This window comes from Lynx canadensis, chromosome B3 (genome assembly GCF_007474595.2).
Source record: "Lynx canadensis isolate LIC74 chromosome B3, mLynCan4.pri.v2, whole genome shotgun sequence".
NCBI classification, from domain to species: Eukaryota; Metazoa; Chordata; class Mammalia; order Carnivora; family Felidae; genus Lynx; species Lynx canadensis.
In genome coordinates this window covers 4,560,615-4,583,342 of record NC_044308.2, presented here as the reverse complement: position 1 = coordinate 4,583,342, position 22,728 = coordinate 4,560,615, and the positions used below count along the sequence as shown (strand labels likewise).

General features: G+C 41.7%; 1 protein-coding gene across 2 annotated transcripts in view; it reads right to left on the bottom strand.

Annotated features, from left to right (window-relative positions):
* Nucleotides 1-20,934, bottom strand: part of SEC11A (SEC11 homolog A, signal peptidase complex subunit) — a 40,586-nt gene extending 19,652 nt beyond the window's left edge. The window contains exon 1 of one of the 2 annotated variants that reach the window (XM_030317312.2): nt 20,584-20,934. In XM_030317312.2, coding sequence (XP_030173172.1) covers nt 20,584-20,634 — 51 coding nt within the window. In that variant the 5' untranslated portion in view covers nt 20,635-20,934. The remainder of the gene's footprint in view (nt 1-20,583) is intronic. The other variant, XM_030317311.1, reaches the window with a different exon arrangement.
* Nucleotides 20,935-22,728: the final 1,794 nt, after the last annotated feature.

Sequence of the window (22,728 nt, the reverse complement as noted above, 5' to 3'; positions counted from 1 at the left end):
AGCTCGTCAGTCACACAGTTAGGACTCGAAGACCAGCCTTTTCTGTCTTGCTGAATTTCCACTACTTGACAAATCGTCAAATTCTAGGACTTGAATAAGCAGATACAACACCAAAAAGGCGTTTCATGTGAGGGAAATAATGTGAGCTAACTGTGTCAGACTGAGACAGGATAATGGGTAAAAGCAGAGAGGATGATTGACTCATTTTTGTTACTTAAAAACATATACGTGCGTGTGGACATGCTGCAAGACAACGGGTCTAGTCTTCAAAAACTCAACATCATGTAAATACAGGTGGGAGACTGTTCTAGATTAACAAGGACTAAGGAGACACAACCAAATGCATTCAATGCATTCCGACTGGATCTTTGTTCAAAACAAAAAAATGTTTGTAAGAAAAAATCCCAACTATTCAAGACATTTTGGGGGGTGCCTGGCTGGCTTAGTCGGTATAGCATGTGACTCTTGATCTCGGGGTCGTGACTTCGAGCCCCACATTAGACGTAGAGATGATTTTGAAAAGGCATTTTGGGATCAATTGGGGAAACTCAAATATGACTTAAATTCTGGCACCCCTATGAAATATGATGTGCTCTGTGGATACCATTAACATCATCCTCAAAGAAGAAAATATGAACATTTTCTAACAGACACAAATATTTGCTATTCTTTGAGTACTGGCGTAATACGAGCATACAGGTACAACCCGACACCTAGTTTGACACTCCCATTTACAGGTAGGGAAACTGAGGCACAGAGAGGTTATGTGATGTGCTCATGGCTGTACAGCTGTTGGCAGGCAGAGTAGTAACTACAACTCAGGTCTCCTAAACTCTACCTCTTTGAGAGGGTAGCTTCTGAAAAGACCAAAAAAATGGTCCTTTGATTCAGAAAACAGAATTGAGGAAATGAGGAGAGGCTAGAAGTAGGAAAACTAGTTTCTAAGAAGTGATCATCGTCAACCAGTGGGTAAACAGTCAGGAATCCAGCTAAAGGCTGTATTTTCCAAATTTTTGATACTAAAAAAATCACCTACAGTACTGCTTAGAACAATAGATTCTACGCCCCAATCCCGAATTTCTGTGAGATTCCACACAAACTACCAAATGTCAAATATGGTTCCATTATCCCTTATTCAGGAGTCAGAAAGGTGTCATATTTCAAAATCGGCCAAATTTTGAAAAGGTAATCCTTGCGAGAACCATACATTTACATAACACCCCTAGCAGGGTCTATGGCAATATCCCCAGATCAAGCATGTTAATATTTCTGTGGCAAAACTTAAACAATTCACACTGAAACAAATAAAATCTAAAAATAGCCACGTCTATCAGTTCAAGTATCTTTTTTAATGAGTTTTTTTTTTTAATGTTTACTTATTTTGAGAGAGAGCGCGTGAGTGCACACACATAAGGGCAGAAAAAGAGAGGGAGAGACAGCAAATCCCAAGCAGGAGCTAGGGAGGCTCTTTTATTTTACAATTTTGAGTAAGACTGTTGGTAGGAAAAAGAGGCGAGAAAAGAAAGGGAGAAGAACATGACAGTTTTCAAATTTTTGCTCAGATAGTGTGCTGCTGCCTCGGTTTCGGCCACAGACTGACTTAGCTGTATACGAGCCTTTTAAGGGACATACCAGTCATACACAGCGGGGGACTTTTAACCTTTTCCTCCTTAATAAGAACGATGGGGGTGACTTTGGTGATTAGATAAATTTCCCAACAATGACTCTATGGTGAAAGGCAGTATTACAAGTCTGAGGAAAAAGGGAAGGGTGGTTATGGGTGGAACAGTGACCTTGCAGGGACAAAGGAAATTGTAATTTTTGTCTTTCATGTTTCTTTTAAAGAGTACTTTATTAGATACCCCGCACCTGTTCTGACAATGCTACACTGGTGCCCTTCTGAAAATGGAAAGATGACAATGGAAAGATTTTCATTAACAAAAAGACACTTGGAGGCGCCTGGGTGGCTCAGTCGGTAAACGGTGTCACTTGTGGGCACGCACATGAGCACTCTCTCAAAAAGAAATAAACTTAAATAAACAAGCAAATAAAACACACTGTAAGTAATACATAACAAGAGTTCAAGAAAATTCAGCAAAATAAAAGCTGGTAAATTTTTTAACAGCCATAATCTATCTAGAAGATAGATAGTGCGTTTAGATAGTGTGTGCGTTTATCTGTTATGGTTATCAAAGACACAGTGTATTTCTTATTCTTCCAAAAGAGATTTGAAAGTTCAACACATAGGGTATTTTCATAGAAGTCACACTTCTAGCAATCTCCAGCAAAGACAGAAGTGACCATGGAAGCAAAATGTGTCTCAGGGCTACAAAATTACAGTTGGCCTAAGTCTTCAATTCCTCTCAAGACCTCAAACTAAGAGACTCATCAGTCCATAACCACAATTCTCCTGCTGTCTAACTCACGAAAGAGGAAGTGCTTAGAAGCTGGGGTATTAGAGGCAAATATCCTGACGGCAGCTAGAAGCCATACAGATGGTGCCAGAAAAACTGAACGTGTTCAGAATAGATGCTGTTATTATGGTCCAGTAAAGTCACTGACAGTCCCAGTGATGACCTTAAATGATGATAACAAAAGATCTGGAATAGTCGAAACAGGCATAATATTAATAACAGTAAGGTAAGTTTCATTTAAGACAAACCCATTATATCTTTTCAAAATCTGACACATGGGACACTTGGCTGGCTCAGTCAGAAGAGCAAGCGACTCTTGATCTTGGGGTCATGAGTTTGAGCCCCATGTTGGATGTAGAGATTACTTAAATAAATACACCTTAAAAAAAAGATAAAAAATCTGACACAGAAAACATATCTTTACAAACATACCTTTATACCGATATACATTATCTTCTCATCACTGAAAGACATAAGCTACCAAAGCTCACTGAACATGAAACAGACAATGTGAACAGATCGATGTCTGTTAAGGAAATTGAATTTATAGTTTAAAGCCTTCCAACAAGGAAAAACTCCAGTTTCAAATGGCATTCACTGGTGAATTTTACCAAGCATTTAATGAAAAATCCTAACGATTCAATGACAACCCTTCTAGAAAAATTGCAGAAGAGGAATAACATCAAGCAATCTAGCATACAAGTAATGGGATTTGTCAGGACGAAGGGGAAGACAGGAAAAACCTGAATAATGGCCAAAATTTTTCCAAATTTGATTAAATCTATAAACCTGTATATCCAGAACCAGAACGAACTCCAAGCAAAAGAAACTTGAAGAAAACTACAAGAAAATTAAAATAATCATCAAACTGCTTAAAACCAATGAGAAAGAGAAAACTGTAAAAGCAGCCAGATTTAAAAAAGACATTATGTAAAGAGGAACAAAGATCACAGCAGACTTCTCTTTGAAAATAACACATGCCAGAAGTCACTGAAGCAACATCTTAAAAGTACTAAAAGGAAAATTATCAACCTAAAATTCTATCTGAGAAATTTCTTTCAAAAATGAAGGCAAAATAAAGCCTTCCAAACATACAAAAATTAAAAAATACTTCTTCTTTAAAAGTTTTTCAAGTTTATTTATTTGAGAGAGACAGAGACAGCATGAGTGGGGGAAGGGCAGAGAGAGAGAGAGAGAGAGAGAGAGAGAGAGAGAGAAAATCCCAAGCAACCTCCACACTGCCAGCACAGAGCTCAATGAGGGGCTCGAACCCACGAAGCCATGAGATCATGAACTAAGCCAAAACCAAGAGTTGGGCACTTAACCGACTGAACCACCCAAGCACCCCTAAAAAATACTTCTTCATCGTGAGCAAACCTACACCACAAAAAATGTTTTAAAAAGTCCTCCACGCAAAAATACCAGTCCCTCAAAAAATTAAAAACAGAACTACCCTATGACACAGCAAATGCACTGCTAGGTATTTATACAAAGGATACAGATGTGCTGTTTCGAAGGGGCACATGCACCCCAATGTTTATACCAGCACTATCAACAATAGCCAAGGTATGGAAAGAGAGCCCAAATGTCCATTGACAAATGAATGGACAAAGAAGATGTGTATATATATATATACAAGGGAGTATTACTGGGCGATCAAAAAGAATGAAATCTTGCCATTTGCAACAACATGGATGGATCTAGAGTGTATTATGCTAAGCTACATTAGTCAGAAAAAGACAAATATCATATGACTTCACTCATTTGTGGAAGTTAAGATACAAAACAGATGAACATAAGGGAAGGGAAACGAAAACAATATAAAAATAGGGAGGGGGACAAATCACAAGAGACTCTTAAATATAGAGAACAAACTGAGGGTTGCTGGAGGGGTCCTGGGAGGGGGGATGGGCTAAATGGGCGAGGGGCATTAAGGAGGACACTTGTTGGGATGAGCACTGGGTGTTACATGTAGGGGATGAATCACTGGATTCTACTCCTGAAATCACTATTGCACTATATGCTAACTAACTTGGATGTAAATTCAAAAGTAAAAGAAAAAAAAAAGTCCTCCAGGAGAAGTACCAAATAAAATCTAGATCAACACAAAGGAATAAGAGCAGATGTCAGTAAATACATATACACCTTTTCTTTTTAAAACAATTTTTATTTCAATATTTTTAAACTTTATTTATTTTGAGAGAGTGTGTGCACAAGTGGGGGAAGGGGCAGAGAGAGAGAGAGAGAGAGAGAGAATCCCAAGCAGGCTCTGAGCTGCCAGTGCAGAGCTGGACACAGGGCTCAAACTCACGAACTGTGAGATCATGACCTGAGCCGAAATCAAGAGTTGGATGCTTAACCGACTGAGCCACCCAGGTGCCCCTTCAAATAAAATTTTTAAAGACAATAGACTATTTAAAGCAAAAATAACAATAAAGTATTGTGGCAAAATATACAGAAGTAAAATATGTAACAAGAACCCAAAGGCAGAGGAGGGGAAATGGAAATGTATTATTGGAATGCTCTCATACTATACATGAAGTCATAAAATATAAGTTGAAGATAGACTGAGATGAGTTAAAAAAAAAAACACATGATAAACCTTAAAGCAAACAAACAAATAAGGTATACCTCACAAGCTAACAAAGGAATAAAATGGAAACTTAAAACAAATCCAAAAAGACCTAAAAAACACAACTCAACTAATCCAAAATGAGATGAAAAAAGAGGAATGACAAATAATAAACAAATGGGAGAAATAAAAAAATTAAGATGGAGATTCCTGAACACAACCATAATAATCACATAAAATGTAAACTACCTATATACTATACCAATTGAATTAGAAAAAAAAAAAACAAAAACACCCGATTATATGTTGCCTACAAAAAATGTACTCTAAATATAGATACAAATGTTGTTAAAAGTAAAAAGACAGGAAAACATATCATGCTAATCGTGCTCAAAAGAAAACTGAAGATAAGACAGATGGAGGGATGGATGGATGGAGTGGCTATGTTAGTATCACACAAAGCAGATTTTTTTTTTTTAATTTTTTTTTTCAACGTTTATTTATTTTTGGGACAGAGAGAGACAGAGCATGAATGGGGGAGGGGCAGAGAGAGAGGGAGACACAGAACCGGAAATAGGCTCCAGGCTCCGAGCCATCAGCCCAGAGCCCGACGCGGGGCTCGAACTCACTGACCACGAGATCGTGACCTGGCTGAAGTCGGACGCTCAACCGACTGCGCCACCCAGGCGCCCCTACACAAAGCAGATTTTATAGCAAATAATATTACAAGGGATATGAGGGTCATTTCATAATGATAAACAAGTGAGTTCACTATGAGGACATAATCCTAAACATTTATGCAACTAATAACTTAGCTTCAAAATACAGGAAGCAAATACTGACAGAACTACAAGAGACACGGACAAATCCAAAGCTGTTAAGTTACTAATTTTTAAATCCTTCTATCAATAATTGATACAGGAAGAAAGTAGAAAATTAGTAAGATTAGAGAAAATTTGAACAGCACTTCCAACCACTTGGACTTAATATTTACAGAACATTCTGCCCAACAACAGATACACATTCCTTTTAAGTATACATAGAAAGTTTACCAAGATAGACCATATTCAGGACCACAGAACAAGTCTTAGTAAATAGAAAAGGATTTGAATTATGCCAATTGCATTCTCCAATCACAATGTTATGAAAATAGAAATCAGTAACAGAAAGGTATCTGAAAACTCCCTCCAATATTTCAAAATCAAATAACAGGCTTCTAAATAACCCATGGTAAAAGAAGAACTCAAAAAAGAAATTGGAAGTATTTTGAACTGGATAAAAATGGAAATACATCAAAATCTGTGGGATGCATTTAAAATACTACACAGAAGAATTTTATAGCAGTAAAATTAAAACAGAAAAGTCTCAAATTATATGTTGTATTTTTGCTTACACAGTTCAAAATATTTCGTAATTTTTCTCCTGATTCTCCTTTGACCCATGGGTTATTTAGAAATTGTTTAATTTCCAAATATTTGTGAATTTCCTAAATTAAGCTTCTACCTTAAAACACTAGGAAAAGCAAATGAAACCCAAAGTAACTCACAGAAAGTAAATACTAAAAATAAGAGGAGAAATAAATGAAACAGAAGACAGGAAAACAATAAGGAAAATCAATCAAATCAAAAGTTGGTTCCTCAAGAAGATCAATTAGCCAGACTAATCAGGAAAAAGAGAGAGAGAGAGAGAGAGAGGGAGAGAGAGAGGGAGGGAGGATATGGATTACTAGTATAAGGAAGGATGACATCACTAGAGTAATATCTATTCATTTGTATTAATATACAAACATTATAGGGATAATAAGTATTATGAAAACCTTTATGCTAATATATTTCCAATTCTTTGAAAGACAGTTACCAATGCTCACTGAAGAAAGACAACTTGAATGGATCAATATCTATTAAAGAAATTGGATTTATGGTTTAAAAACGTTCCAAAAAGAAAAACTCCAGGCTTAAATGGCATGCACTGGTGAATTCTACCAAGCACTTAATGAAAAAATCATTAACAATTCTATGCCAACTCTTCCAGAAAATCGCAGAAGAGGGAATACTCTCCAATTCATTCTATGAGACCAGCATTACCAAACCAGACCAAACATGGTTTGAGAAAACTATTAACAAGGGCGCCTGTGTGGCTCAGTTGCTTAAGAGACCAACTCTTGATCTTGGCTGTCATGATTTCTCAGTTCGTGAACTCAAGCCCTGTGTTGGGCTCCACACTGACAGCACAGAGTCTGTTTAGGATTCTCTCTCAGCCCCTCCCCAATGCAAGCGTACTCTCTCTCTCTCAAAATAAATAAATAAACTTAAAAAAAAACTAGCTTTAAAAATTTTTTTTATGTTTATTTATTTATTTTGAAAGAGAGACAGAGTGCATGGGGAGGGCCAGAGAGAGGGCCACAGAGGATCCGAAGCAGGCTTGTGTGGAGAGCAGCCATCAAGCCCCAAGTGAGGCTCAAACTCACCAACCACGAAATCATGACCTGAGAAGAAATAAGGATATTCAACCGAATGAGCCATGCAGCCACCCCTCTCCAAAAAAAAATAATTGTTGTTGTTGCTGTTGTTTTTAAGTAAACCACTGAACAGATCGTTGACACTGATATAAAAATTATGTGCAACATTTTAGCGAATCAGATCCAAAAATACTTACACTGCATACCCACGTAGGATTTATTCCAAGATAAAAAGTTTGAGACTTCAATATCCCGTTCTCAATAGTTGATAGAATGACACAGACAATCATCAACGGTATAAAAAATTGAATACCATCAACCAACTAAACATCTATAGGGCACTCCACCCAATACAGCAGAATACATATTCTTTTCAAACACACATGAAACATTCTCCAGAGATCCAGCCCTTGGCAAATAAAAAAGAGCCTCAAGTTTTAAAAGACTATAATCACACAAACTATGCTCTCCAACCACAATGGAATTCAATTAGAAATCGGCACTGAAAGAAATTTAGAAAATCCACAGATATCTGGAAATTAAACATTTTTATAAATAACCCACGGGTCAGAAGGAAATCATAAAATATTGTGAGAACTGAGTGTAAACGAAACCACAATATATCAAAATTTATGGAGTGTAGCTAAAGCACTGCTTGGAAGGAAATTTATAGCTTTAAACACATATATTAGAAAAGATTTAAAAAATTTTTTAAAAATATTTTCAGAGAGAGAGAGACAGAGCGCGTGTGTGCAAACAGGGGAGGGGCAGAGAGAGGGGGGCAGTGAGAGAATCCCAAGCAGGTTCCACGCTGTCAGTGCACAGCCGAACATGGGGCTCGAACTCACTAACTGTGGGATCATGACCTGAGCAGAAATTGACAGTCGAGTGCTTAACTGACTGAGCCACCCAGGCACCGCAGAAAAGATCTGGAATCAATAACCCAAGATTCCACTTCAAGAAACCAGACAAAAATAGCAAACTAAACACAAAGCAACTGAGGAAGGAAATACAGTTTAGAGCACAAATCGATAAGACAGAAAATATATAAACAAAAAAATCAATAAAAGTCAAATTCATAGAGATAGAAAGTAGAAGGGTGGTTGCCAGAGGATGGGCTGAGGGGAGAATGGGGAGTTTTTAATGAGCACAGAATTTTAATTTTACAAGGTGAAAAGAGTCCTGGAGATTGGTTGTACATTAGTGTTAATGTACTTAACACTATTGAACTCTACACTTTTTTTTTTTTTTTAAAGTAGGCTCCACACCTACAATGCAGCGCTTGAACTCACGACCCTAAGATCAAGACCTGAGGTGAGATTAAGAGTCAGCTGCTTAACCAACTGAGCCGCCCAGGCACCCTGACTGAACTCTACACTTAAAAAATGGTTGATCTCACAGTTCTCACAGATCTCATGGTTCCTGAGTTCGAGCCCCGCATCAGGCTGTGTGCTGACAGCGTGGAGTCTGCTCGGGATTCTCTCTCTCCCCCTCTCTCTGCCCCTCCCTTGCTCATGTGCACGCTCTCTCTCTCTCAAAAATAAATAAACATAAAAAAAATGGATGAGTCAATAAATTTTATGGGTATTTTACAATTAAAAAATTATATGCTAAATGAAAGTAGCCAGCTGCAAAAGACTACATTTTGGATGATTACATTTATATAAACTATCCAGCTAAGGATAAATTTACTGAAAAACATGAATTGTACACTTCAAATGGGTGAATTTTATAAATTATATGTCAATTAAGTTTTTTTTTTTTTTTTTTTTTTTAAGCACAAGCATACAAAATAGAAGCAAACAGAGTAGGAAAGGCCTCAGAGTAAAGACAGTCTTATTTAATTGACCTGAAATCCAGAAGCTATGGAGCAAATCTAGGTAAAGGTAACTACCAAAACAAAACAAAAAAGCAAACAATAACTAAAAATTCCCACAACTATGCATGGCAAATTATAAGTCAAAAGACAAATGATAAACTATGAGAAAGTATTTACCATATATATATTCAAAAGACTAATCTTCCTAGAAACAGCTCCTGGCAATCAATAAGAAAATAACCCAAAAAAGAAAATAGGCAAAGGATTATGAACTGCCAGTTCTTGGAAAATGAAGTAAAAACAACTCCAAAATCACATGAAAATATGCTCGACCAAACTCATAATAACGGACATATAAAGTAAAACTATTCTGGGATACCAGTCTTCACTTACTAGAATGACAAAAATCTAAAAGTCTGGAAACATACAATGCTGGCAAAGCTATAGGAAAGTCACTTTCCTTTTTTAAATTTTTGAGCAATGTAAATAATAACACCTATTTAAACTATTCATTGTTTCATTATGGGGGGGGGGGAGGGTGAGCCCATAAACTTATTTCAACCACCTTATTTGTCTTTCTGAGGCATTCAGCACTTGATTAACTTTCTTATAACCCACTCATCCCTTGGTTTGTTACGCCAGACCCTGAAAGACAGGTGTTCTAGGATTGTCTTTGCCCCTGTCCTTCCCCATTCTGCACGCAATCTTGTCTCTTCATGGCTTCAATTCTATGCTGATGACACTGAAATCTCTTTGTATCACACCATTTATATCCTCTAGGTAAATATATTCAGTTACCTTCTGAAAGTCACCCATGTCCAAAGCTGAACTCAACCCTTTTCCTCAAATTGCTTCCTCTTTCCACACTCTCCAGTGTGGTCCCAACATCCGCCATGGGGCCTCTAGAGTTCACCTCCCCAACATCTCTAACATCCAGCCTGTTGGCTTTACTCCTGCGGCTACTGCCTGAATTCAGGTCTCGTTTCCTCTCACCAAGACTATGAAAATAATCTGACAGTTCTACCTCTAGATTTGCATCCATGTAACTCATCTGCCTGTATATTACTTTTATAAAGTGAAAGTGAAATTACTGTACTGTCTGCTCCAAATTTTTTCTCACGACTTACCACATCTGAACTCCTCCGTATACAAGGCCTTCCATGATTTGGGCCCTGCTGACCTCTCCAATCTTATTTCTTGCTACAAGTGATATTCCAAGGCCCATAACCATAAACATAATGCTGTATGTCACAGTCCCTTAACAATGTTACATGTAGCCATAATCAGAACTAAAAGGTACACATCCTTAATGAGTCTGAATGATGAAAATCAGGGGTTGAGTACCCTGTCTTAGCAAGACAATCATCAGTTTCTAGCCAACATCAACTTAAAAGAGGCTCGTTGCTTGTTTTCCTGACAATTTCCTGTCTCTGAGGACCCCTGCAGCAAGAGAAATAAGACCACTAGGTATGCTTTTGGTGACAGGGTCTACTTGAGGGCTACATCAATTCTAGAGCTTCCGATCGTAATCTAGCCACAGGGACCTTGATTGGCCCTCCATTCCAGAGTAAACTTGTTTACTATATTGATGACATCAATATAGTGCTGACTGCACTTGGTAGTTGAACCTTGTGACCTAGACCCCTTGGTAATACCAAGCGTGGCTCAGTCGGTTAAGCATCTGACTTCGGCTCAGATCATGATCTCACGGGTCGTGAGTTCAAGTCCTGTGTCGGGCTCTGGGCTGACAGCTGGGAGCCTAGAGCCTGCTTTGGATTCTGTGTCTTCCTCTCTCTCTCGCTCCAAGAATAAACATAAAAGGAAAAATACACAAGTGGCCAGAGTGTGGGAAATAAATCCCACAAAAATCCCCATCCTGATGAAAACTCTTGGTGTCTAGCAGTCCCTGCTAAAACATCTCCTCCAAGACGAAGAGGAAGTTGCTGCATCTGGTTCCCGACACCACTAAGAAACTTGAAGCCTAGCGGGCCTCCTGGGATTTTGGAGGCAACATATACCTCATGTGGGTGAGCTAGTCCAATCTCCGTATCTAGTAAACCCATTTTGAGCCAGTCTTGAGCAAGGCTCCACAACAGGTCCAAGCTGCCATGAAAGCTGTTCTAGCAATTGGGCCATCAGACCCAGACGATGACTGAAGTGTTTGTGACAGATGGGGAGCCTCTGGCCATTCTCTAGGGGTGAATGACAGCACACACCTGTGGATCTGGGGGCAAAGCTACGCTATACTTTGGAGAACTGTTCTCTGAAGTAACAGCTTCTGGCGTCTATTGGGTTCTGGCAGAGACCAAACACTTGACCGGGGCGGGGGGGGGGGGGGTCACCAAATTACCACGTGACCTGAACTCCCCAGCTTGAACTGCCAGATACACCAAGCCACGAAGCTGTGCGTCAGCTCGCGGAAGTACTCCACCACCAAGCAGAAGCAGGCTACTTAAGACCGGGCTCGGGCAGGTCTGAAGACACAACTGTACGAGCAAGTGACTCGGATACTCATGGTTTCTACTCAGGTTAAACTGCTTCACTTCTCTCATACCTACTGCCTCACGGGAGCTCCCTTTGACCGGCTGACTAAGGACGACGTCGGGCCTGGTTTTTAGACGGTTCTACACGAACCACCTAGCACCAGCTGAAAACAGACGGCTGTGGCACTGCATGCCCATTCAGCGTTGACCACGAGGGACCGTGATTAAGGGAAATCTCCCCATTGGGCAGAACTTTGAGTGATAGAAGTGGTTCCTTTTGCCTGGAGGGAGAGGTGGCCACAGGTGTGGATTTACACTGATTCAAAAGTGAACGGCAGTTTGGCTGGCTGGCTGGGGACTGGAAGGGACATTATCGAAAAGCCGGAGACAAGGCATTTGGGTCAGTGGTATGTTGAGGGAACTCTCCAAGCAGGTATTTAGAATGTGAAGATATGTCTGTGTTCCATATAAATGTTCACCAAAGAATTATATCATCAGAGAAGTCTTTTTTTTTTTTTTTTTGAGGGAGAGAGAGAGAGAGAGAGAGAGAGAGAGGTAGGCAGAGAGGGGGAGAGAGAGAATCCCAAGCATGATCCGCAAGTTGGCACAGAGCCCAACACCGCGCTCCCTCTCACCAACTGTGAGATCATGACCTGAGCTGAGATCAAGAGTTGGACGCTTAACCAACGGAGCCATCCAGGTGTCCCAGCAGAGGAGTTATCTTAATAATCAGTTAAGCAGTGCTCGTTTCAGCAGCACATACTAAAACAATCAGTTAAATAAAATTACCTACTCTCTGGATGTCAGTCAGACATCCAGCTACCCTCGTCTTGCCCAACGGGCTCATGGTCAAAGTGGCTGTCTGTAAGCAGCCAAGCTGATGGTTAGCAATGTGGATTTTCACTCACCAAAACCAATTTGCTTCTGGCCAATGATGAGTGTCTACTCTGCCAACAGCAAAAAAAATCAACAATGATACCATTCCTGATACTGGTTTACTTCTGTCATGGGACGGACAGCAACTTCTCCTTACTAGACTATATTCTAGATAGGGATGTCTTCCCTCTCCTTGGTATTTCTGTCAAAACCACCATCCGTGAACTTACAGAATGCCTTAGTTCCTCATCATGGTATTCCATACAACATTGTGATGAGAGAACTTATTTCATGGATAATTAAAGTACAGCAGTGGCCATACAGGTCATGGAATTCACTGGTCTTACTAGGTCTCCCCTCGTCTGGAAGTGGCTGGCCGGAAATAACAGTGGAACAGTAGGCCAGTTATCAATGTATTGCCTCCGAGCTCCAAATTCATTCTTGTGTTACCTACACAAATTCTCCTTTTCCAACTGGCTCAGTCACGTTTGGATTTATTAATAAAAGGCACGAGAGGGCCACTGCAAAGTGAGGGAGGAAGGCGCTTCTCTCCTCCGTTCCATGTTTTTATTTCACATGGCAGTGAGCGGATCTGTGTGCAGGTCTGGTAGTGCTCATCACTGGCCATCACAGACTGGCTCCTGCCCACGTGATCTCTGGCAAACTTCTCAGCCGCCCAGCAGGCCAGTTCTATGGAGCAGCCCCAGCTCACTGCTCTGGCCAATGTCACTGCCATGGCAGACTGCGTGTCCCTGTGGAGCCACACCCTCTCAAAGGAGGTCTTGAATCTCAGGCTTGGGAGGGCGGTTCTTTCTCGTTCACTCCCTCATCCTAGAGGGTGTAGCTGTTTTCTGCATATGACATTTCTGAACTTCTGAGTGCTCTTTTACCCATTTTTAGTAGTTGAACATCTTTTACTAGTTAACAATTCTTCATATTAAACTTTTCCCTGTTCAGTTACTGGTATGGTTTCTATCTTCCGAGTGACACAGATGGCCTTAGCGCACCAGTTAGTCACCCGCAACACTCTGTGGGGCTGGGATAATGTCTACTGCCTTCCCGTATGTGGTACATGCTCTGAATCAGCAACCAATATATGAGATTATTTCTTCTATAGGTACTACTCATTCGTCCAGAATAAAAGGATGAGAATGGGAGTGAGCTCTCACTACTACCCCTAACAATCTGCTAGTGAAATTTCTGTTTTCCATTCTCACAACTTTGGATTCTGCTGGCTTAGACATTTTCATTTTCACACGAGATATCCTTCCATCAGGGGACACGATGATTCCATGAAACCGGAAGTTGAGAGCACTACCTGGCCACTTTGGGCTCCTCATGCCAGTGAACCAAAATGCAAAGAATAGAGGGTTACTTATTGGCAAGGGTGACTGATCCTGACGTTCAGAAGAAGATAGGGTTGTTTCTACATAATGAGGGAAGTGAGTATAATTGGACTATATATAGAATCCTGGACTATACAAAGAAGTTCTCTAAGTTCTCTTATGCTCTGTGATAAAAGTTAGTGAAAACCACGACAATCCAATTCAGGCAGGACTACTCTTGACATTAACCCTTTAGTAATGAAGTTTGGGTCACTCCACCAGGCAAGAAACTATGACCAACTTGGGTTGTGGCTGAGAGCAGAAGGACTATGGAATGGCTAATGGAAGAAAGAATACAGCTACAACCACATGAACAATTACAAAAACAAAGGATAGCTACATAGTAGACAGAAGCATAATTTTGTTTTATTTGAAAAATTAAATACAAGGGTGCCTGGATGGCTCAGTGGGTTAAATGTCCAACTTCGGCTCAGGTCATGATCTCACAGCTCATGAGTCAGAGCCCCACAGCAGACTCTCTGCTGTCAGTGCAGAGTCCCCTTTGGATCCTCTGTCTCGCTTTCTCTTTCTACCCCTCCCACCTCCCCCCCGCCCTAAAATCAATAAACATTAAAAAAAATTAAATACAATTAGAAGATGTGTGTATAGTTGCCGAGTTGACTACAGTAATTTTGCACTTTGCCAACCTGGATAAGCTACAACTAGGCACTCCCAAATCCCCTCTCTCTAGGGTTCTGGGTTAAAGTTGGCCAAAAAGAGAAATGTGCCCAAGATCTAGAAGGTCAAAAGGACGGACCTGCTATTATGCTGGAGGTCGCTGTGGTTAGAGGCGGCGAGAAATCAAAGGCCTGGCTGGATGCAGTCTGTCCTTGCTCTCTTCTGTTCCATGTCTAGCTCTTCTGGGTGACCAACAGAGCCTAGCTGGAGAAGCAACAGCTTTCCACACACTGCATCTACTCTCCTTTGGTGTGGTCCCAATCCATCAACCAGATGTGGACTCCAGCCGCGGATGCCATGGAAAGCTTGGATTTGTCCACCCGTAACAGTGCTGGCTAGTGACATCTCGCTGATTCACCATGTCTCAGTTTTAATTTTTTTTTAGTATTTGTTTTTGAGAGAGAGAGAGAGAGAGAGAGAGAGAGAGAGCGAGCACAAGCAGGGGAGGGGCAGAGAGGGAGACACAGAATCCGAAGCAGGCTCCAGGCTCTGAGCTGTCGGCCCAGAGCCTGACATGGGGCTCAAACCCACGAACAAGATTACAACCTGAGCCGAAGTCGGATGCTTAACTGACTAAATCACCCAGGTGCCCCTGATGTTAGTATTTCTACACTGAAACTTGGCAACTAACTACTGAATGTGGACACCTTGTCAGTAACATTTTCCTCATCCTAAACAAGACTATATGAGTTTTCAAAAATCTGGATAGATCCGTTCTCTGTGCTATATGTACCTCCTATTTGCTGCACACTTACTGATATTAGGTCGAAGACTAAGAAAAATCTCCTTGGCTTCTGTGTGCCTCACTGGGGGACCAATTCATTTAAACAAAAATCATCACAGGTATCTAGAGTTCAATCAGATATCCTTACCACAGCCATTAGGAGCTGAGTGATCCTAAGAGATAAGAAGAAATAAAAAGACAAGGATTCTGCCAAGTCCTAAGATCTTTAGATTTAGGCAAGAAGACATACAGATAATTAAAACCCAAAGAAATGCAAAACTCAAACCGAGTAATGTAAGAGGCCTAAGGAGGAGCTAATAAGCAAATTCTGTGGAAGTTGGACCAATCCCATCAGGGCTCAAATATGGATCTAGTCACATCCTGGCCAATACCCTCTGGTCATTAAGAATTCTTGGCAAACAGGGACAATCTCAAATTTTACATGTGAAAGTAGCATGAAAACTACTTGGCATGACATACTTCTTTTCTTAGTGGGTAAACAACTTTTGACCCCAGTAAAATTTATAATTAAGAACAAAAATTCTTAAAAGAAATTATGTATAGTGTTAATATTTTTATGTTAAAAACTCTGTGCATATTTGGTATTTTAAGTATTTATAAAATTTAAAAGAACTTGGCCCATTAAAGAAATAGGTCAGGTTTGTAGTTTCAATTTGTAATATATAATCAATTGTTGCAGATTTATGATTTTAAGCAGAAAGCTTACTATTTACACAGTGTTGAAACATTTCAGAGAACTTAAGTAGTCCCAGACATATACAAATGATATAAGTATGCAGTGATGTTTGCTGAATGATGTTCTTAAAAAGGAAAATTTTAAAGTTTACTTACTTATTTTGGGAGAGAGCGTGCGTGCAGAAGCATAAGAGAGGAAGGGGCAGACAGAGAGGGAGAGAGTCCCAAGAAGGCTCCACACTGGCAGCACAGAGCCCGATGTGGGGCTTGAACCCACAACCCATGAGATAAGGGCCTGAGCTGAAACCAAGAGTCGAATGCTCAACCAACTGAGCCATTCAGGCACCCTTTACAAAAGAAATTTTTAAATTTATAATATTTTTAAGGTGTTTGTTTGTAAATTAGCCCAACTATTCAAAGGGCCTTAAAAATGTCTGTTAAAATTTCCTAGAATTTATTTATTTTTTTAATTTCCTAGCCTTTAAATAAGATTTGTACACTCACTCTAGAAGCTTAAGAACTCAGTTTTAAAGTTTTAGCTTTTACAAGCTGAACATTATTTTTTAAAATAAAAGATAATTTTAAAGAGGCCTTTCTGGACATAAAGGCCATCTCAATGGGTATCAAAAAACGAACCTATATCCAGGGTCACCTGGCTGGCTCAGTTGATACAGCATTCGAACTTATCTGAGCCCCACCATGGGTGTGATTACTTAAAGATAAAATCATTTAAGAAACAAAAAAAAAACTGGGGCACCTGGGTGGCTCAGTCAGTTAAGTGTCAGACTTCAGCTCAGGTCATGGTCTCATGGTCTGTGGGTTCAAACCTCACATCGGGCTCTCTGCTGTCATCCTGGAGCTCCCTTCAGATCCTCTGTCTCCCTTTCTCTCTGCCCCTCCCCCACTCACCCACACTCTCAAAACTAAATAAAAATTTAAAAACTAAAAACTAAAATAAAAAACCTAACCTATACCAGCAGTGTGCTGGAGCCAATTTGCTAACTTTTCAGGAGTTTTGCAAGCTGGGTGTCAAGCACAGTGTTATTGAAAATCAGTACAATTAAATTCAATTTTAAAAAAACAACAACAAAGAAATAATCTAAATCCATCAGTTCCCGACTATTTTACTACATTTTATCATTATCTATGTCCTTTTTTAAAATGTTTGTTTGTTTATTTATTTACTTATTTATTTATTTATTTATTTAGAGAAAGAGCTAGAGAGCAAGCAGGGGATGGGTGGAGACAGAGGGAAAGAGAGAATCCCCAGCAGGTTTCATGCTATCAGCACAGAGCCCGACGAACCCATGAACTGTGAGATCATGACCTGAACTGAAACCGAGAGCATGAAGCTCAACCTACTTACTGAACCACCCAGGCATCCCCTCGTTATCTATGTTTGTTCTTCCCCTCGTTATCTGTGTTCTTGAGATTACGTTTTTCTATTTTATCTGTAAAGTGGAAATAACAGGTGCCTGCTACCACAGCTCTTCTTAATTCCACATTGAGAGATGTCATGTTGGTAGCATGAAATCAGCCATGTTGGGTGTATTTACACCGCAGAAACAGTCAAACTCTATTGATCGGGTCTTCATGGATTAAGAAAAGCTGCAGGAAAACAGCGATCTGATACTTCTGTAAAGGAGCCATACTCCAAAGGGAAGAAGACAAATAAAATAGTATATAACTGCTAACAGGGCTGTAGAGATCACTGAATGTTCTGGGCCAGTCCACAAGGACTCGGAAAGAATACAAGAGGAGTTTTAAGGCAGCAGAGTACATAAGGTTTGAATGGGACAATGTTCAGAGACAATGACGAGACAAGTAGAAAAAGTAAACTGAAGCGGTGAGAAACAGTGACTGTAACACAACTGTGGCTTACTGCAAATGCCATTCTAAAGGTCTAGGCCACTACCTACAAGGCAATGAGGAGCTGAAGGTCTGAGGGCAGGAGAGAGGCCTTTAATCTGGCAACAATGTATAGGAGTCAGGGAAGGTAAACACTTTACTTCTGGCAACTGTGAGGCTGACCAAAAAAACTGCATTACATATAACAAACAAAAGTCTTGAGTAAGTTGTTAAAAAATCAAAACTCAAAGCTCAAAAGAATATAAACTGCAAGTCCAAAATTAAAAATAAAAATAAAATAAAAACACAATGCAAGTCCATCTATACTAACAAAAAGCAAATCAGCAGTTGCCAGCTGCTAACAGACGAAACAGAAAGGGGCACAGGGGATCTTGTGGGTGATAGAAATGTTCAGTTATCTTGACTGTGATGGGCGTAGTTAACTGGAAGTTTATCAAACAGTACACTTTAAATGGATGAAATTTGGGGTGCCTGCGTGGCTCAGGTGGCTAAGCGTCCGACTTCGGCTCAGGTCATGATCTCACGGTTCGTGGGTTCGATCCCCACATCAGGCTCTGTGCAGACAGCTCGGAGCCTAGAGCCTGCTTCTCGTTCTGTGTCTCCCTCTCTCTCTGCCCCTCCCCTGCTCATGCTATCTCTCTCTGGCTCTCAAAAATAAATAAATGTAAAAAAAAAAAAAATTAAATGGATGAAATTTATTGCACTAAGTATTCCTCTATGAACCTGATAAGAAAAAAGAACAATGACAACTCAAACAAATTAACCAGACATTTGATGATATTTAAGGATAAGTGGAAAGTTATGCAAATGACAGCAATTTTAGAAGAGAAGAACCAAACTTCGAGTTACCCTTTTCGTCCGATTAGCTCTCAGTATCTAGAGTCACTGTCAATTTTTTTCCCCAGATATCATGTACAGGTAAAGCCTCATTTCATTACTTGCCCTCGCCCCACTGCCATGCCATTCAGTCCTTGCCACGTCCCCCCAACAACCTCTGGGAGTTTGCTCATTTTCTTCATCTGCAGTATGGGAGTGACATTACCTACCTCTCCGGTAAATAAACACATCACACACACAGCAAGAGTGCAAAATAGTTATTATTTGCCTTAGTCATTTCTACACACTTATGCTCCTCGAAGCCATTGTCTGTCTCACTGACCTTTGCGTCTGATTCCCTGGCATAAGTCAAAACAAAAACAAAAACAAAACAAAACAAAAACCAGGAGGTCCAAACTAAGTATTTCTCCGGAGAAATGTCTATGGCACCTAGAAATCCAGATATGAAGAAGACAGCACTGTACAAGTGAGACCCTGAAGTGTTACCATAAAGACCAGCACTTCGTGCAACTTGGAAAGAATGATCAATTATGACTGAGGGAATTAGGAAACGTGTTTAAGAGGTGACACTGAGCTAGGAAAAGTCTGAAGCGGACTAAGCGAAGGGTACATATCCACTTCCTTAGACGGTTAACTATGAATACTGTAGAATACAAGTCCAAAAGAGCATCTTTAACAGTGACACGTTAGGGGCGCCTGGGTGGTTCAGTCCGTTAAGGGACCAACTCTTGATTTCGGCTGGGGTCAGGATCTCCCCGTCTGTGGGTTCGAGCCCCACATTCCGCTCTGCGCTGACGGCACGGAGCCTGCTTGGGATCTCTCTCTCTCCCTCTCTCTGCCCCACCCCCACTCCGCTCTCTTTCAAAATAAATAAATAAATAAACATTTTTAAAAGTTAAAAAAAAATAGTGACACGTTAAATTCTTAAAAGCGAAATACCATTTAAAAAAGGTCCAAGGCAAGCAAAACTAGTCTCTACAAACACACTTCGTGCAGAAGACAAAAAGGAGCGACCCTTCCTAATGACTAATTACAACAGTGTTGCCAGGACCATCTGGCAAAAGGTCTAGAAGTTCAAGATGGAGTAAGGTTTTAAGGGACAAAATCACAAGATCTCAATTTCAAGATCCCTGTGCCACTACTATTGGGCAGCAAATCCGAGGATTCTGAGAGCTGCCACCTTACTGCTAAGAGGACTCAAGGGCAAGTATTACTGTTGCTCCAACTCTGAGCTCAGAGGCGCTCCAGGGAAAGGCCCTGCAGCCTGCTGGGGTCCGGCTGCAGCAGGAGGGTTGCCTCGGGCTGAGAGCAGCCAAACGGCTCTTGGGGGGCCTACAGCCGCCCTCCGAGCATTCCAGAAGCCAGGAGCAGCACTGAACTGCTAAACCCAGTCGCCGGAATTGACCGGGAGTCGCTGCGATCGCAGAGAAAACACGAGTTTGCCGCCCTTCCCAAGTCTAAAATAACAGGCAACCCCAACTCCCACTTAGCGCCCTGCGGTTTCCACCCGCTCTCCTGCCTCGATAGCAGGAATGGAACGTGAAGCCCCGGCTTCCCGCTTCGCCCCTAGCAGGCCCAGGACGCAGCCAGGGGCTAAAAATAGGGGGCGGACAAAGCGACCTCTGGCCACACGCTCCACCAAGAGAAGGAATGATCCAGGCGTCAGACCTCCTCAGGCCCTCTCACTGGGGGCCAGAGGTCCGCCCGGCCCCGCAGTGGCAGCGTCAGAGAGAAGAGGGGAGCCCCAGGAAAGAGTGGGAGGCCATCCTCACCTGCCGCTTGTTCATTCGCCGCACATCGTCCAAAAAATCTAGAGACAGCATGGCGAGGCCGTCGAGCGGGGGAAACGGGCAGCGGAGAGGGCGCGACGTGACCGGCGGGCGGAATGGCTGGCGCACCGGCCGGGCTCGCACTGGACGGGACCCCGAGGCGTCCGCACTTCCGCTTCCGGGGCGGGAACCGGCGCTCCCTCCCCGCGCCCGGCGCGTCGCTGCGGAGAGCAGACAAAGGGACTCTCGTCTCTCCTAATGTAGCCTCCCGGCCTGGTGTGGCGGTAACAGGGCTCTCCCACGCCCGACCTCGCCTGCACAGAACCTACCGGAGCCCTGTGCCCGCACTTAGCTACCGGCCCCTAGCGGAGGCGGCGACCCGGGGGAGCCGAGAGGCCTCCCAGCAACCTCCGGAGGGCGGGCTCTCGTGCACGCCTGGCCAATCGGAAGCCGGGCTCCGGCGTCCGGGGGCCGGCGGGCGGCCCTTGAGTGGCCGGCGGCTGCAGCCGGGCCACGGGTCTGGGTGTGGCACCTGGACTTGTGGCCAGGCTTGCCGTCTCTGGGGCGCCGGTGTGCGAGGTCGGTCTCCCGCATACGGGAGGTGGCGGCCCGAGGTGGTTTCGTTTAAGTGCTTTACGGGTAAGGGCGGAGGATATGAGAGCCCTTCAAAGCACGGCCTCAAGCTCTCCGGAGTTCAAAAGACTTGGTGCAAGAGAAAACAACCAAAGCGTGCTACAGTGTGATGAGACCACCAGGCGTGCGGGGTGTCAGGAAGCCCCTTGCTCCCGGTCTCCCCGCCCCGAACGTGACCCCGTTAACAGGATCTGCTGGCTCCTTGAGCTCTGCCTCCTGCTTTTGTTACCGTGGGCACCTGAATGTGACCCTCTTCTCGCTGACCCTGACTCTGTACAAAGTTTGCCTTGACTTGTCCAAGCTGCTGATCTGCACCTAGGACGAGAAGGGGCAGAGCTGGCCCTCTTAACTATTATTTCTATCTTTTCCAAAAGATTGGTGATCTCACATTAGGGGAACCTGAGTGAGGATCTACTTTGCACTATCTTTGCAATTCTATGCATCGAAGATGATCTCATGATAAAAGTTAATATTTTGGAGGATGGCTATAATGAAACGATAATAGCAAGTTAGGGGCGAATGGAAGCCTCATAGGCTGCTAGTGGGAATGTGAAATGGGACAGCCATTTTGGAAGATAGACTGGTAGTTCCTCAAAGGAGGAACTATAGAATTATTACATTAACCATACTCACCAGCAGGTCCACGCCTGGGTATATATCCAAGAGAATTGAAAACATATGTCCACACAAAAACTTGTACACGAATGCTCGTGACAGCATATTCATTAAAAACCAAAAAGTGCAAATAACCCAAATATGCGTTAACCAATGAAGGGATAAGCAAAATGTGGTCTAGCCATAAAATAGAATATTATTGTCAGTAAAGAGAAACACAGCAACACAGATGAACCTTGATAATGTTAGGCTAGTGAAAAAAGTCACAAAAGACCGTGAACTGTATGATTCCATTTACACAAAATGTCCCGAATAGGCAAAAATAGAGAGAGAGAATGAAATGGTTGCTGAGGGTTGGGAGAAATGGGGAGTGATTGCTACTGGTTAGGGGTTTCTTTTGAAGGGTGTTGAAAATACTGGTGATAATTGTACTACTTTGTGAATACACTAAAACCACTGAATTGTACACTTCAATTGGGGTACTGTATGGTGTCTGAGTTATACTACAATAAAGCTGTTATGAGAAAGAAAAAGAAAGAAAAGCATATTGATGATTTGTTCATTGTTAAATTCCCAGTGGCGAACGTACAACCTGGCACGTATTAGATACCCAGTAAATATTTGTTGAATTTAAAATGTATGGATGTGTACATGTGTCATCTCCAACTGCTGCCCTTAGGCACCCCATACTTGTTGAGTTGAAAATGAATTTCCGATTTTTCCAAAATAGGAAAGCCCTGTGAAGAAAATAACATAAACCCCATGAGGGCAGGGACTGCATAATAGTGCCAAACTCCTAGCAAATACTTATTAAGTATTGTCAATAATGTTGACTATGGATTCTAACTTAAATTCTGGCTAATACAGTGTTTGGCCTACGCTTGTGAATGTTGAATTCAA